This window comes from Python bivittatus, unplaced genomic scaffold (genome assembly GCF_059951505.1).
Source record: "Python bivittatus isolate LINGU-HERP-01145 unplaced genomic scaffold, Pbiv_v1 ctg000010_np1212, whole genome shotgun sequence".
NCBI lineage: Eukaryota > Metazoa > Chordata > Lepidosauria > Squamata > Pythonidae > Python > Python bivittatus.
Genome location: NW_028277029.1, coordinates 3,036,502 through 3,051,771, shown reverse-complemented (window position 1 = coordinate 3,051,771; position 15,270 = coordinate 3,036,502). Strand labels below are relative to the sequence as shown.

Genomic DNA, 15,270 nt, shown 5'->3' with positions numbered 1-15,270 from the left:
GATGGGGCAATGAAATAAAACACAGCTCACTGATTCGATTGCTGAGTTGAATCAGATGCTCAGATGTTTTGCATTAGGGCTCTTGTAACTCCATCAACTTTCATCAGGACTGGGGTAGGTGGGTGGGGGTAAGAGGGTTGCTAACGTGGATTTTTAATCTTTGGGAGATGCTCTGGGTGGTATGCGTTGTTTGTAGCTGAAGAACAGGACAAATTACCGAATTACAGGGTTGTTCCTGTGGGGGGAGGGCTCAAAATCTGGAGGATGATAAATGTGGCATTGTGATCGTACATGTATACATATATAAAAGGGCCATGGCTTCTATTGTGATGATGCATACACCATCTTGCAAACTTTAACCTACCCCCTTGGATGCCTCTGGGTGAATATGCAAAAGGCCTCAGAGATATTTTTGGAAAGATCAGAAGGGATTCTTTTACCAAGAACCAGAGATCTGACTCTCCTGTAGCCCTAACTCAGGAGCTTCAGGCTGTGCCTCCTGACCTCCAAGACCTGGTTCTGAGAAGAGAATGGAGGGAGTTGCACACTGCATGCCCCTCTTTGAGCGGGTGCTTGAACTCTGCCCACGTGGCAGCATTGCCCACAAACACCTGTGTGACACCCACAAAGGCAGTTTGTTATTTGGGACTACCAAAAGTAATGGCAAAACCCAGATGCTGGTGATAAGCAAGAGGCAGAAGATCTCACGGGTTGCTTCTGAGCATCTCATTCAATAGAATCTTTTTTTTTAATCTACCAATTACACTAAAAACGAAAGGAAAACTTTCTGGAATTTAGCTAAATTCTTAGTGACTTCACACCCAAGGGTTTTTGTTGGCAACACCATGGAAATGATTTGCTGTCGTTTAGAGATGAGACTCTTGGCCCTCTCCTAACCAGCTTTGGCCTTGTTTAGCTTGCTTGAAATCAGCCAAGGCTGGCTAGATGCTGTGACCTGGCTAACAAGCATTTCACAGCTTACTGCTGTTGTATTAAAATGAGACGCGCACGGAGAAATTAGCACTTTTGCACATCTCTGCCCCCTTAAGGCACACCCATCCCCAGGCAGGGAACTTTATTAGTCTAAAATGGCCCGCCTGGGTCTAATGTGCCCTAACCTCTGAAGGCTGGCTGTGCCAGGAGATGGAACACGTTTCCCCAGCAGTGGCCACGCAGCACGAGCCAGGACGATTCCTGAAATAACATTTGACCCCCCCCCTTATCTTCTCCTCCTTGAAGGAGCTCAAGGGGAGGAAGATGGAGGCCCCCAGCCAGGATCCTCTGCTTGAACCATGATTGAGCGGTATCTTGTTTGAGTAAGATAAAACCAGACGTCAGCTTGCTTTCATTAGGGCACAAAGTGACCTGCGTTTCCTCTGCTCGGCGTTTCTGCTTCAGATGTTGCTTGTTTCCAAAGATTAAACTGTTAACCACGTCAGTTGCAGCAATGGGTACTCTCCCCTTTAAAAAAATCTTTCCTTCTCTTGGTCTGCGTGATTTTTCTCTCCCGCTCTCTCTTTTTGTACAGAATGGTATTTGGAGGACGTTAGGCATTTATTTAGTCTTCGGAGAATCCCCTTTCTGCTTGAAAGAGGAACGCCGCGCCGACCCCTGTCTTGCTTCCAAAGGTTTCTACGTTAAAAGAGGGGGAGTGGTGGGTTTTTTGGTTGGGGGGGGTGAAGGACCACCCCTGGATCTAGCGTATCGCTCCGAAAAGGGCCTGCCTCCAGACGGTGTTGAGCCTTATGCAAGCGGGATAATTGAAAGGCAGGCAGGCAGGCAGGGGGGCGTTGGATGAGCTCTTTCTGAAATTACTTTTCGCGGCGGGTGGGGGGCGGCCAGGACTCCTCTTCCAGGCTCCCTTCTCCTCGGGCGGCTCGGGGCCCCGCTGCAGCCAGGAATAAACGCCTAAAACTCAGGCGGAGGCGCCGGCGGCGGAGGAGGAGAGGAGGAGGAGGAGGAGAGCCTTTCCCGCGGGGGACGTCGGCTGATCTCCGCGGCCGCTCTCCGCCCCCCACCCCAGGCATGGACCCTCCGCGCGGACTGCCCTGGTCGCCGCTCCTCGCGCTCCTGCTCCTGGTGCCCTCCGGCCGGGCACAAGGTAAGGGCGAAGCCGCCGCGCGGTGCCCAGTCGCGGGCTGGCGGGGAGGCTCGGCTCGGCTGCGCGGCCGGGGCGCGTAGAAACCTCGGGACGGGGCGCGGGGGGCCCGGGCGGCTCCCTCGGGCCCCCGCCCAGCCCGTGCGCGCCCCTCCCGCCTCGCTGCCCCCTCGGGCTGGCGAAACGCCGGGCGCCCGCCGGAGGGCAGTGACGCGACGCGACGCGGGGTGGCGGCTGCCGCCCACTAGCGGGCGAGCGGATTCCTGCAGCCCGAGTCGGGAGCCAGGGGGGCGGCGGGGGGGGGGGCTTCGGCGGATGGGCTCGCCTTCCATCCCCGCCCCGAAGAGCGGCTTTTCCTCTACGGGAGGGGGCGTGAGAAGGTTCCCCCGCTCAAAACGAGCTCAGGAGGCAAAGCAGCGGAGCCAGGCGGGCGCGCGCTTGTAAGAGCCTTTGGGGTCGACGACCCTGCGATCCTCCAGCTTGGCGCTTCTCGGCTCTTTTGAAACCCCTCCTGCTGCAGCCAGCAGGGCCGGGAGCGGGTTGGGGGGCGGGCAGCGCGTGCGGAGGGTGTCGGGCGGCGGGAGGCTCCGCCAGGCCCTCGGGGGGCGATGCGTGGGGAGTTTCCCCCTTCTCTAGCGTTCCCTCTGGCTTGAGTTCAGCCTCCCACACCTGGCGTCCTCCAGGTGCCTTGGAATCGAGCTTCCGTCATTCTCAGCCGGAATCCAGTTTTGGCCGTGGGACCCGAGTTGGGGTCCAAAACATCCGAAGGACGTCCCGCTGGGGAATGCTGGTCCAGTAAAATAACTGGGCTTTCTTCTTACCTGTCGTGGGGCTTCTTTGCTGAACATGATGCTTGATACATACAGGAAAGCTTCCAGTGGAAACAGATTAAACCAGCTATCAGGGGATGATTCTCAGCCAACATCCTGGAGGATGATTTAGTCAAAAACATCTGGAGGGTGCTGAGTTGAGCAGGGAGTTGTAGAGACGAGTGATCTTGGAGCATCCAGAAATTGGATTTCAATCCAATTTCTCTACACTCTAATCACACTGCATGTTACACATGAATTTATGACAAGAATGCCTTAATCACGGGAAGTGCTGAGTGATATTTCCCTCGTAGACAATGCTGCTTTAAACTTTAAACTTTCTTCTCTGTTTTTAGGTTGGGGTAAAGGAGCGAAGTGGCAATGGTTGCTTAGAAGTAAATGTTAGTTGGAGGAGATCTTAGCATGTATGGGAAAATGCTAAGCCCTGATGGTTTGAGAGAGGCCTGGGGTACTTTCCTTCTGATATAATGACCTCAACCGGTATTTGAACTGGGGCCAAGAGTCTGGGTAGTTATTAATGCTTTAGAAACTCTGTTTGAATTTCATTGAGATCACTGCAACCTTTTCCTAAATAACTGATATTGGGACGAATGATACGAAGAATATCTGTAGGACTTGACGTCTCTCGGAACCTCCTTAGCTGAGAACAGTGTTTCTCAACCTTGGCAACTTTAAGATGTGTTAAAGTTGCTAAGGTTGAAAAACACTGGCTTAGGGCTCTGTGGCCAGCCTCTTCCATTTTCAATCATCTCATTCTTAGATACACTTTAATTTCTGGATAAGAATTTGACAATGTTGTAGGAAAGAAATGCAGCCCAGAAATGAGTATGGCCAGTTGTGGCATTTTGGTGAGCCGGTAGAACAAGGACATTTTTTTTTTAGATTTCTTTAATCCCGCCTTTATTATTTGTATAAATAACTCAAGGTGGCGAACATACCTCATACATCTTCCTCCTATTCCCCCCCACCCCAACAACAACCGTGTGAGGTGAGTTGGGCTGAGAGAGGGACTGGCCCAAAGTCACCCAGCCAGCTTTCATGCCTCAGGTGGGACAAGAACTCACCGTCTCCTGCTTTCTAGCCTGGTGCCTCCACCACTAGACCACACTGGCTCTCATGTTGTAATTACATTATTATACATATAATTAAATAAATTACAAAGACATTTCTTTGTCTTCCATTCTTTAAACTCATTGTACCTCATACCCACGTAACCGCAGTGTGGCATGTATTGTTTCTGAATGCAAGTAGTAGAAAGCCTGGTGTCTGCCATGATGCTAGGTGGTTTTCCTGTCTTGGTCATGGCCAAAGGGGAACAGTCTCTAGGCAGAGAAGGGGCGATGTTAGACACAGGTACATCCTAAATTTACATCTAGGCCAGGCATTCATAGAGAGGTGAAGGGACGAGTTACATCAAGGTAGAAGAGTAATCATTCCTCTTGAGGCCTAGGTAGCCTATGGCTCTCCCCACGTTGGGTCATCAGCAAGCTTTATAAATGTCCCCTCTCTCATCCAGTTCAACGATGACTTCTCTGGCCCTCCATTCAATGAGCTTTCTTGGGTGCCACCATTCACCCCGTGGTAAGTCCACCTAACAGCCAACATTTCACCCCTTCAGGTAGGAGACCATCATGAGGGTCTGTGTTGCAGGAAAGTTTTTGCTGGGGTCCACCTTGTCTGGCATTCCCCCGAGCTATTCAGCTAGTAACGCTATCAAAGCAGGAGATGAAGTTGGTCTTACATGATTTGTTTATAATAAACTAGTGCTGTTTCCTATTAGTTGTAGGATGACTATCCAAGGGCTTGCAAACACACTGTTTAGTCATCTGTTCCTGCCCAGTTTGTCATCAAGCTGACTGGTCTGTTATTTCTATGATTCTCTTTGGACTTATTCTCTCTGTGAAACTCTAAAGTGTTTCTCAACCTTGGCCACTTTAAAATATGTGGACTTCAACTCCCAGAATTCCCCAGCCAGCATGGCTGGCTGGGGAATTCTGGGAATTGAAGTCCACATATTTTAAAGTGGCCAAGGTTGAGAAACACTGCTCTAAAGCCTCTGAAACATGAACCTCTTCGATTATTAGGACTCTAAATAAATTAAGGCATTGATTGATTAAGTGCCATTGAGTCGGTACTGGCTTTTAGCATCCACAACACATTCGCTATTATGGGAGTCATGTCATATAACCCTGGTTATGAATATTTGATTGACAGGTTGACTATATTTTCCAAGTCTATGTACTGAGCAGGGATTGGGTGATGGCTGCTTCATGCTCTGCTTGGAAACACCTCTGAAGCTATAATAGTTGAGGCCCTTTAATAAAAGAAACCATCAACAGATTCCCTCTCTGGTGTGCAGATGTTTCCCAGCCCTGATGCCATTGCTTGTAAGGATGAGTAGCTACCAGCAACTGGACGAGGCAGGCAGGATGTCCTCTCCGTACCGGCTGCAAGCTTTCCTTGGGAGCTGGAGAAGCTTCAGTGGGATGGAAAGTTAATCTCAACGACAGCCCCTCTGCTGTAGTACTAAGAGCATTGGCCGGGGATCAGGGAGACCTGGGTTCAAATCCAGTTGGCTCTGAGCAACTATCTCTCTCAGCCTAACCTAATTCACAGGGTTGCTGCTGGGATGTTACAAGGAAGCGCAGCCCCATGTTACACTGCCTACATACGCGACCCATCGCTAGGGGTGAAAAGGATGGTACATGACTTGCACGCTTGTGTCAACATCACGCAAACGATGTAAATTATTCTTGGCTCTTTTTATTTTCTATGTACTGTAATTTTGTGATTTGAATTGATTTCAACTGCTTTGTAAACCACCCAGAGTTGTTTCAAGGAGATGGGCGGTGACGGATTTGATATATACATAAAATTATGTCCATGCATCATTTTTTGTCTGACGCAAAGGGATGCAAGTCTGTCCTTTACCTCGTCTACAGGATAACAGGGCACTGTTTTCAGGTTTACATAGGAGCCGTAAAAAGCATAGTACTTATTGTGATTCTTAAAGCATCGGCCCCTTTTTTTCAGGCTTGCACAAAAGCCCAGGCTGCTTTAATGGTTAGCCTTGAGGTGCTGCGCTCATCCTACCAAGAGATTTTTGAAGCACGGGCAAGCATCGCGCGCAAACATTTGTCCCATCAAATGTTCCTCAATCACTCAGGTGCGCAAAAAAGTGCCAATGCATGCTGTAGGAATTATAAAATGATGGCAGAAATTGTCAGTGCAGAATATATGGTGCAACAGCGTCTAGAAAAGAAGGGATACTCATGGGGGAATGGGAAATGGGAGTGGGACAACTCCTAAACTGAGTGCTCTGGGGTCAAATCTACCACCAGACTTCTGGGAATCCAAAGTGTGTGTGTGTGTGTGTGTGTGTGTGTGTGTATGTGTTTAAACAGGAGTTTGTTTACTGCAGCTCTGCATGATTCCTGTTCTCTCCTGGTCTTTTCAGTTGCCTTCTGGGGGCAATTGGATTGAATGACTCTTCTGTAACTTGACCGGGAGTGAATTTGCCCCTCAAAGTCGGCGCAAACATGCTGTAGCCTTACAGTACGTCTTTTTAGAGGAGGGTGTATCTCTGCATGGGTTCCTGTTCCAGCTGTTCTTTTTTCAGTGGAAAGGCATGGATTACCCCCTTGAAGGGGTATCATTCTTGCTCTCAAGACATTTAAAAGGAAACCTTTTCTGGTAGGTGCGAGGTGTACCTCTGGGTTTCATTCCAAAAAAACCCGCCTCTCGGATTGCTTAAGTTTGGACTGGTGCTTGCATAATTTATTCTTTGGCTGGCTTTCACTGCATCTGGGTATGTAGCACAGCCAAATTAGTAGTAGTATTAAGTAACCATCTGGAAATGTGTGCATTGAGATCAGTGAGCAGCAAAGAAACAAAGTCCCAAAACCTTGTGCAATTGGTGTGTGTGTGTTTAGTGGCAATGATTAGTTGTAGATCAATTGCAGGGGTAAATTTCACGTTAGGTTTCTTGCATTTGGCTCGGAGCTTCTAAAGTTAAGAAGTCTGTAGCCTATTGTTCTTCCAAGCTAAGTAAAGAAAAGAACATAGACTAAACAAACTAGGAATCTTTAATGTTTTGACAGACCGCCCTATCGAAAAAGATTAGGAAGGAGGATACGCTCTGCAAAGGGCCCCCCGCCATTTTTACATAAAGCGTGGCTCTACTGCGTGAAAGGCTGCATTTGAGAATGATAACGTTTGCTTTTCATCTTGGTTATCAGCGAAGGGCCTTTGATCTGCATTAATGCCTTATAGGGAGAACAAAGCAGCTATCCCTAATTTCATACAAGCTCACCCCACTTTTCTCTTACACTTAGGCAAAGCATAAAAAAGAAGTAAGAAATAGTCAGAGAAATCAAAGGTAGGAGAAAGGAGACGTAACTCAAACTAGTTCACCCCAGTGCCATTCCTAATCTTCTCCAGCCCTCAGAAACCATTCTTCCTTGCGCTGTGCCCACACACCCCTTCACACATTGCCTTTGCTCTTTACATTTCTCACTTCTTTTTCAAGAGCACATTGATTCCACCCAACGATGACTTCCTTGTCTGTCTTTTCCTTTCAACCCATTCGCTCTTCCTTCATGAATTTGTTTTGCAGCTTGGCCCCCATTTGCTCTCCATGACCAAACCACCCACAAATTCCATTTTCACCCTGGACTTTTGTATTTACCCTACAACCAGTTGGCACTCATTGAATCAATTTCTTCTTATTTATCCACAAACCCACTTCTTAAGGAACCCATTCCCACTGCATTCAATTTACTTTTATGTTTCTCCTGACATACACAGTTTTCAGTTCTGTATAACTTTTGACCAACATTCCTCACAACAGAACACATACCACCTACTACTCTTCTACCAGCATTTCCACTGCTTAAATTTTTTCCATCCATTTTCTTATCTTTAGGAAACATTTTCAAAGATCCACAAATTCTTCTACTGTACTTGCTGTAGTTTTTCACCAGTTATGTGTCATTTGCAATTGTTCACCCTATTTTCCTGTCAAATACAACTAATGTTCAGGTCTGTACTTCTAGTTGCATCATATAATCGATTGAACATTCACTGCAAATCAGTTAAAATCCAAGAGAGAATTAATCTCAATCATTAACAAGGAAAAATGGGGTGAAAGATAGCTTTTAACCTCTTCTGAAATTGGGGCACAGTGAGAACCAAACTGTGATGGAATGGAATTATGAAGGCCAGACTCAGGGAGATAAACATTTTCTTAGCTCGCCAGAACCGCGTGGGAGGAACAAGAGGATGAGACTGGCACCTCCCTGAGGAATTCACACTGTTATGGCTGGCTGACTTTGGGAACTGGGGTTTCAGTCTGGGAAGATTCTTGCTAGAGGTTGTAGCTAATAAACATTGCTGGACTGAATTTACATGGTCTCTTGGAGTTCCTTGGGCTAGGCCTGACATCAATCTTTCCCTCGTGCCTCAGGAGATGAAAGAAAACGTTTTCCTCCCTGAGTCTGGCCTTCATAATTCCATTCCATCACACAAACACATCTTTTCCGGGAGCTCATTCCATAGCCTCCCCTCCATGGGGATGTCCTCTTGCTAGGTCAGTGTTTCTCAACCTTGGCCACTTGAAGATGTGTGGACTTCAACTCCCAGAATTCTGAGAGTTGAAGTCCACGTATCTTCAAGTGGCCAAGACTGAGAAACACTGACCTAGGTAGTTGATATTCAAGCCTCTCTCAGAGGTGTAGAGAGTAAGGAAGATGACCTTGCAGAGATAGACCAGATCCGTGACCAAAGTGACAAGGGAGAAAACATGGCTTAAGTCCAAAACAAGAAGGGTTGTGCAAGCGACTCAGGCTAATTCACATGAGTATTGAGGGTGGGGGTGGGGGGAGAAAGCACAGTCAGATTTGCAAGATTCTGTTACTATATCAAATGTTAATGTCATTTGAGCCTTCTTGTGGAATGGGTTTCTTGGTTTGGTCTACGTGGCGGAACTGATGGGGCCATCTTCAGAAGAGCTTCTCTTGCTGGTGTTAGTAACTGGGCAAGGTCCTCATGAGGAAGGCCGTCCTGTAGATCAGGGTTCCTCAACCTTGGCAACTTTAAGACGGGTGGATTTCATCTCCCAGAATTCCCCAGCCAGCATTAGCCTGAGTCGCTTGCACAACCCTTCTTCTTGTTTTGGACTTAAGCCATGTTTTCTCCCTTGTCACTTTGGTCATGGACCTGGTCTATCTCTGCAAGGTCATCTTCCTTACTCTCTACACCTCTGAATATCAACTACCTAGGTCAGTGTTTCTGGGAGTTGAAGTCTTAAAGTTGCCAAGGTTGAGGAACCCTGCTGTAGATAATGAGGTCCCCAGTGGCTGAAGAACTGAAAGGTCAACTGGGGCACCATAAGCTGTGCTGGAGGGCAATTTGCAGCCAGGCCAGATATTTCAGGGCAGGCACCCCTTGATCCTTCTATGTTGCCCCAGTGTACAGTCCAGGCCCTGCCTTTCTCACCAGTTACAGCTGAAGCTCTGAGTAAAGCATGTTGCAGTAGTCAAGATGGCCTGTGGCCAAGGTGTCGACAATGGTCCCTAAGTGCAATGAGCTAAGGAAGGGTGGCAGTTGGTGCTCTAGCTGTAACCAGGCTCCTGTGCTGCTCCCCGTAGCCGTCCCCTGCAAATTCTGTAATAGCTGGGGGTCAAGGAGCACTCCCAAACCCTGAAGCTGTTATTTTCTTGGGTGTGCAATCTTCAGTGGAGGGCTGGGACTACAGGATTAAGCCAAGGGCTTCTTGGGGAAAAGGAATCAACTTTTGAGTCCAGATGGGAATACAAAATGGTAACTTCTCTGTGGTCCGACTGGAAGTTCTTAGCAAAATGGCCAACAAGGAAATACATCTTGACATTGACACATCCTGCCAGGTGAAAGCTCAGCAACGCTACATGTTCAGTGCCCACCCCCTCTCTGGCTCAGCGTTGAACTGCTCTGACCATGGAGAAGTTTCTCCTAGCTTTCAGTGGGAATTGGCCTTCCTCTGACTTCAACCCGTGCTTCCACGTCCCTCAGTCTTGAATGAAAGAGATCAGGTCCTATCGACCCAACGTGAGCATGGAACGGAAGAAACCTGCACATGTTGGATTGATAAAGCTGGATTGGTAAAGAGAAAATCTAGGTAGGGGTTAAGAGAAGGAACATCTCCTTAGAATAAGTGAGGAGTTCTGGAGCATGGCTGCATTTCTTCTCTCAAAAAAGGGCAGACGAGGACTCTAAAAGAGGTACTGTATATGGAGACCTGATATTGGGAATACCTTGAAGAAAATAAATATTTTTTGAGAGCTGTTTTTTTCTCTATTTTTCCCCCCATTTTTTCTCTCTTTTTTTCATTTTCATTTTTTTCCCCCTGGCTTGTATCTGCCTTAAAGTTCAAGGTGAGATTAGATAGACAGTTTTGCCAGGAATCTCCTCCTCTTGGTGGATGGCCAAAAGGTTTGGACGTGCAGTAGCAGGAAGTAATCTGTGCACCTCACCTGGAGTCGTATTTTTTAATCTATTTTTAATCCTTTATAAAGCCTTCTTGCATGGGTTCGGCAATATATGATACAGTTCTGTGAAGTCACTGGCTTGCAGGAGGCTGTTGCAAAACACAGCCGCCTGCTGTTTCCCGCGTCTAGCTTTTTATCGCAGTCTAGACTGCAGATCCTCATCAGCTGATCCATTTTGACATCTGATTCATGACAAGGGCTGTCCAGAAAAAAGTCAGCATAAGATTTGTGTTGCAACTCTCACAATCTTGCAACCGAGAAGGAGAGAAGGCAGCGTGGACTTGATGGCTGTCTTAGTGAATTACTGCTTGGATCCCTTAAACCAACGGTGAATTCCTGCCAGCTGAAATTGCTCCAAACGCGACGGGGTTTCGTGTTTCTTGTTCAGCTGCCATGCTTTTTAAAACCTCCAACGGTTTCTAATTCCTCTCTTGCCTTTTGCGTATCAACCCACCTCTTGCCCGTTGTTTAGAGCACCGTTTTGCGGGCCGGAGGTTGTCAAAGGTTCTCCAAAAACGACAGCCAAATCCGGAAGCGATCCGGCATGTTTGTAAATCTGACCTGTTCAGGTAAATAGCATTAGAGAATTCCAGGGGGTAATTTCCAGTTTAGTTTGTACCCGCTGCACGCCCAGTCAGTCCCTGAGTCCAGATCAGATCAGGGGAAGCCAGCACGTCGCTCAGTTCAGCCAGCAAAACTATCGCTGGATGTCAGTTGATTAAACATTGGCCAACATCAAGAGATTAACTGACAAAAACAGGATAAAAATAGCAGGAAAAACAGAGGAAGAGATGAACAACAGGCCAGAGATAAAAGGCAGAGGACTTAATAATAACCATCTACATTATCGATATATTACAGAATTTTCCGGAGCCACTGGAAATGATTAACTTCCATGGACATTCCCAAAGGTTTGGTTATTCCAGCTTTATCCCTTTTATGTATGTAACAGCAGCAGCGTAGAGAGGGAAAGTAGGACACCAGGTGATTCCCTCACCCTTTTGCACCATGAAAGAACCTGTTTGGTGGAAGGCATGAGGTGTCCCACGTATAGTGGGAGACGTGGCTCTCATTTCTCTACCCAAAATATTAGTACTTCGGGAGATGAACACTTGCATAGCACCCCCTTGTCTGCTCACCCCGTAAGGAACCCCCAAGGAGGAGATTTATGGGGGGAGGTAAAAAAGTCAAGATGGCAGCCATGCCTGTGTGGTTGAGCCCCCCTCCCCCCGCCTCCTTTCACACATGTCACTTCCAAGCATCGAAAAGCTGAAAGTGCACAGCTGCCTCAAAATCAAAGAGTCTTGTAGGACGTCTTTGGACTAACGTGCTTTATTCAAAGGCAGAAGCTTTTGCGAGCTGCAACTGCCTTCGTGAGATGCACTGAGTGAGTAAACCGAGGTAGGGTTTAAATTGGCTTGTGGGAGGGGGAAATGGAGGAAGAAGGGAGGGCTGGTTATGCAGATGACCACTGTCTAATCAATGAACAATTGCAATACGATCATAAACCATGATGTTTGTTGGGACCTTCTGAGATGGCCTGAGACCTTTTGAGGTTTGGTCATCTTCTTGTCAGTGGTGCCGTTACAGTCTGGTGTGTTCCAAAATGGCCATTTTGAGGTCCTGGCCGTGTCCTGGGGAGTTGAAATGCTCTGATATTGCTTCGTCCTTGTTCCGATTCCTGATGGCGAACTTGCGTCCAGTTCTTCTGCACCAAGTTTGTCCTGTTTACCCCATGTGGAATTCAGAGAGGCATTGCACGATCTGTGATCTACGATGGTGGTATAAATGTCGGAGGAGGAACATGCGAAGGCGCCTCTAATCTTGTTTGTGCAGTTTTGGGGGCCTGTGCTGGTGCCAGGGTAGATGTGGGGGCAAAGTAGACATCTGGGCTTGTTGCAGAGCCTGGATCCCGTGGTCGCATCATTGTCTGGTTGTTTTTGGTTGCTCGTGAGAATCTGTTCCAGGTCTGTGTGCAGCAGCTGCCTGGCACTCCAGGAGCCAACCAGGTTCCCCACAACCAGTCAGTGGGAGAACGCCAAAGACATACCCTCACCTTTGCTCTTCCCCTCACCCCATTAGCTTTTTCCACTGCTGCCAATTAATGGCAGGATGTACAGTAGGTGATGTTGGGGGCCCTTGAAAAGCTGAGCAAGATCTGACCTAGTTGGATGAGGGACACCAGGAAATCCCAGGTTGGACTAGTCAGAAAACCTCCTGTTGTGTTGCCAAGAAAAGTACACAGATGTGTCCGAGAAGTCACAGCTGGAGGGTTCACCCCTGAGAAGGTTTACCTTTGTAACCACAATGCTACTTATGGACCTGAGCCACCAAAAAGGTGCCCGTTTTGGGCTTGACAAGATGGACCAACCGTCTTTCCTCAAACAACATCTTGCTTTTTCTTCACCAGGAGAGATGCGTTGGACTAACGGAAGGATGTTCTCTGGGCTTTGCGTGGGCACGAAGGTGTTGGTTGGCAATTTCCAAAGACCAATTAGAGGGCTTGGTGTATTAGTTCTAGTGTCGCGGTGACCTTTAGTGCATGAAATATTAAATATGTTCACAATTTTGCTGCTCATTAATTTGCCTCGATTTGGACATTGTCCACCAAAATACGAAGCCTGGAGAGATGGGTTTGCTAAAGTAGGCACAACTTACTGTTTCGGTCCAGCTGTTTTTAGCAATACAGTGATGTGCTGAATTGCCGTTTGTTTAGTTTTTCACTCTATTGTTTGCGCTCCTAATATATGGTATATCAGCTTTATATTTAATTTACCTATTCTTTTTAATACTTGGTTCTTTCATGTCCATTTCTATATTTTCGTTTTACTTAAGCTTTTGCATCTGTCTTTAAAAAATTATAAAAAATAATTGGTTTGTTAGGGTTTCACAAGAATTTCTGTTGTATTATCGGGGGTGTCCGTATGTGTGTGAAAAGTCATATGGGAGTTGTGGCTGCACGATGGAATCTCTGCTCCTTTTTACACATGTTGTAATGTGGCTGCCCCATACATCAGGTTGTTATCTTTGCATCCTTTGGTCTAATTCAGTGTTCCCCAACTTCTGCAATTTTAAGATATGTAGACTTCAACTCCCAGAATTCCCCAACCAGCTGGGGAATTCTGGGAGTTGAAGTTCACGCATCTTAAAATTGCTCAAGTTGGGAAACACTGTCTAACTGGAATCCAAACGTATCACTGGGCAATATTACTTTCTTGGCCACTGTAAGTACTGGTTTACATATTTCCCCCCACTTTTTTGAAACTGAAAAGAATCCCAGAGGGCCTCACCAGCCATCTCTTCCCAAGTTTAGTGGACAGGACATTCTGGCTAGGTGACACCAACCCTTGGTTTGTCTAACTATGAAGTATTAAATCAATCACCATGTGTTGGGTGCACCCAGTTTGCTAATCCCTAATTAAGTAAAGGTTAAGGGTTTGAACCCTCTGAATGTCAGCTGTGAAAGAGAGAAGGATGGAACTTCAATATGATACTCAAGATTGTCCTTAGGATGTAGTTATTATATCTGCCTGTGATTAGGGAATCTCTCATTTGGAATAGAATTTGACCACTTTTCCTGTCCAGAGCTGATCAGATTGCAGGTGGACTTCCATCAGAATTCTGGCTTGGCTGAAGAAATTAGAAAGGAGCAAGGAACACATTTCAGACATGCTTGTTGTCTGGATCCGTTTTTGTTACAGACATGACAGAGATTTATGGCTGTACAAGACACTACGTGTTAGTCAAGAGGAAGGTCTCTACTTTTCGCATTGCCTTCTGGGGACAAAACATTTTGACAGCATAGAGACCGTGTAATACAGATGGACAAAATGTTGCCTTTCCTTGGCTGGTGGGCCCATCTAATCTCTTCCTTGCCTTTTACACAAAGAAACACCCGCCCACAAATACAGATGGACACTAGCAGGGGTGTCTGCAGGGTGTGGTCAACCAAGTCAAGTTGGTGGCTGCGGTGGTGCAATTGAAGGGGAGAATTGTGAGATAAAATGAGAAATTGGGATTACGAAGTGGGGGTATAGGTAAAATCCTGCGCAGGAAGGTTGTGCAAGATGATCTGGGGGGTCCCTGCCATCCTATGAAAGTGACTTGCCTTGAAACCAAACTTTGTCAAAGCTGCTTTCTAAGACTGTAAACCACATTTTTTTCGTTCTGCAGAAGCATCGGTGGAGACCTGCTGCTCCCGTGGCTATGAGTGGGCGAGTCAAAAGAAAGACTGTAGGTCTCTCCCTTCAGATCTGGATTCCAAGGAATGCAGGTAGATTACAAAGCGTTTAGCTTGTGTGTTGTTGCATCAGTCCAATATGGGAACCCTGCCTCTTCAAGCTGGCTTCGCTTCCTGGGAGTTGGCCCATCCATGTGATTTTTGCACATCTATTTGATTTTCTTGGCAGCAATGTGGAAATAGCTTGCCATTGTTTTCATATGTTTCATTTTTACTTTCCAGACGAGTCTGAGTCCTAGGATATCCTGATAGTCTCCCATCCAAGTATGAATCAGGTCCAATCCAGTTTATCTTCCAAGCTCAGACAAGATTGCCCACGTTCTGCCACCTGCTGAGACGTTCCTCGTGTCTATTCTCCAAATCCCCTCGGGCAGCCCTCTTTCAGTCACGAATTCAGCCTCTTTGCCCAATCCAACATTAGTTCCTGTAGGAGAGTCAGCCTCTTTTGGGGAAAATGTTGTTGCCTTGATTGTTCTCTCCTGTTTTCAAAGGTGAAACTGTTGATGTTTTGGCCTTTATTTAGGAAGCAAGTATGTTGTGCAATTATAACAACCACTATTTTTGGACACTTGAATTTGT

At 46.9% G+C, this 15,270-nt stretch overlaps 1 protein-coding gene across 3 annotated transcripts in view; it reads left to right on the top strand.

The window, feature by feature from the left end:
* Positions 1-1,485: 1,485 nt before the first annotated feature.
* Positions 1,486-15,270, top strand: part of FBLN1 (fibulin 1) — a 66,979-nt gene continuing 53,194 nt past the window's right edge. The window contains exons 1-3 of one of the 3 annotated variants that reach the window (XM_088148687.1): positions 1,486-1,628; positions 1,843-2,101; positions 14,625-14,724. In XM_088148687.1, coding sequence (XP_088004813.1) covers positions 2,026-2,101; positions 14,625-14,724 — 176 coding nt within the window. In that variant the 5' untranslated portion in view covers positions 1,486-1,628; positions 1,843-2,025. The remainder of the gene's footprint in view (positions 1,629-1,842; positions 2,102-14,624; positions 14,725-15,270) is intronic. The other 2 variants (XM_088148631.1, XM_088148579.1) reach the window with 2 other exon arrangements.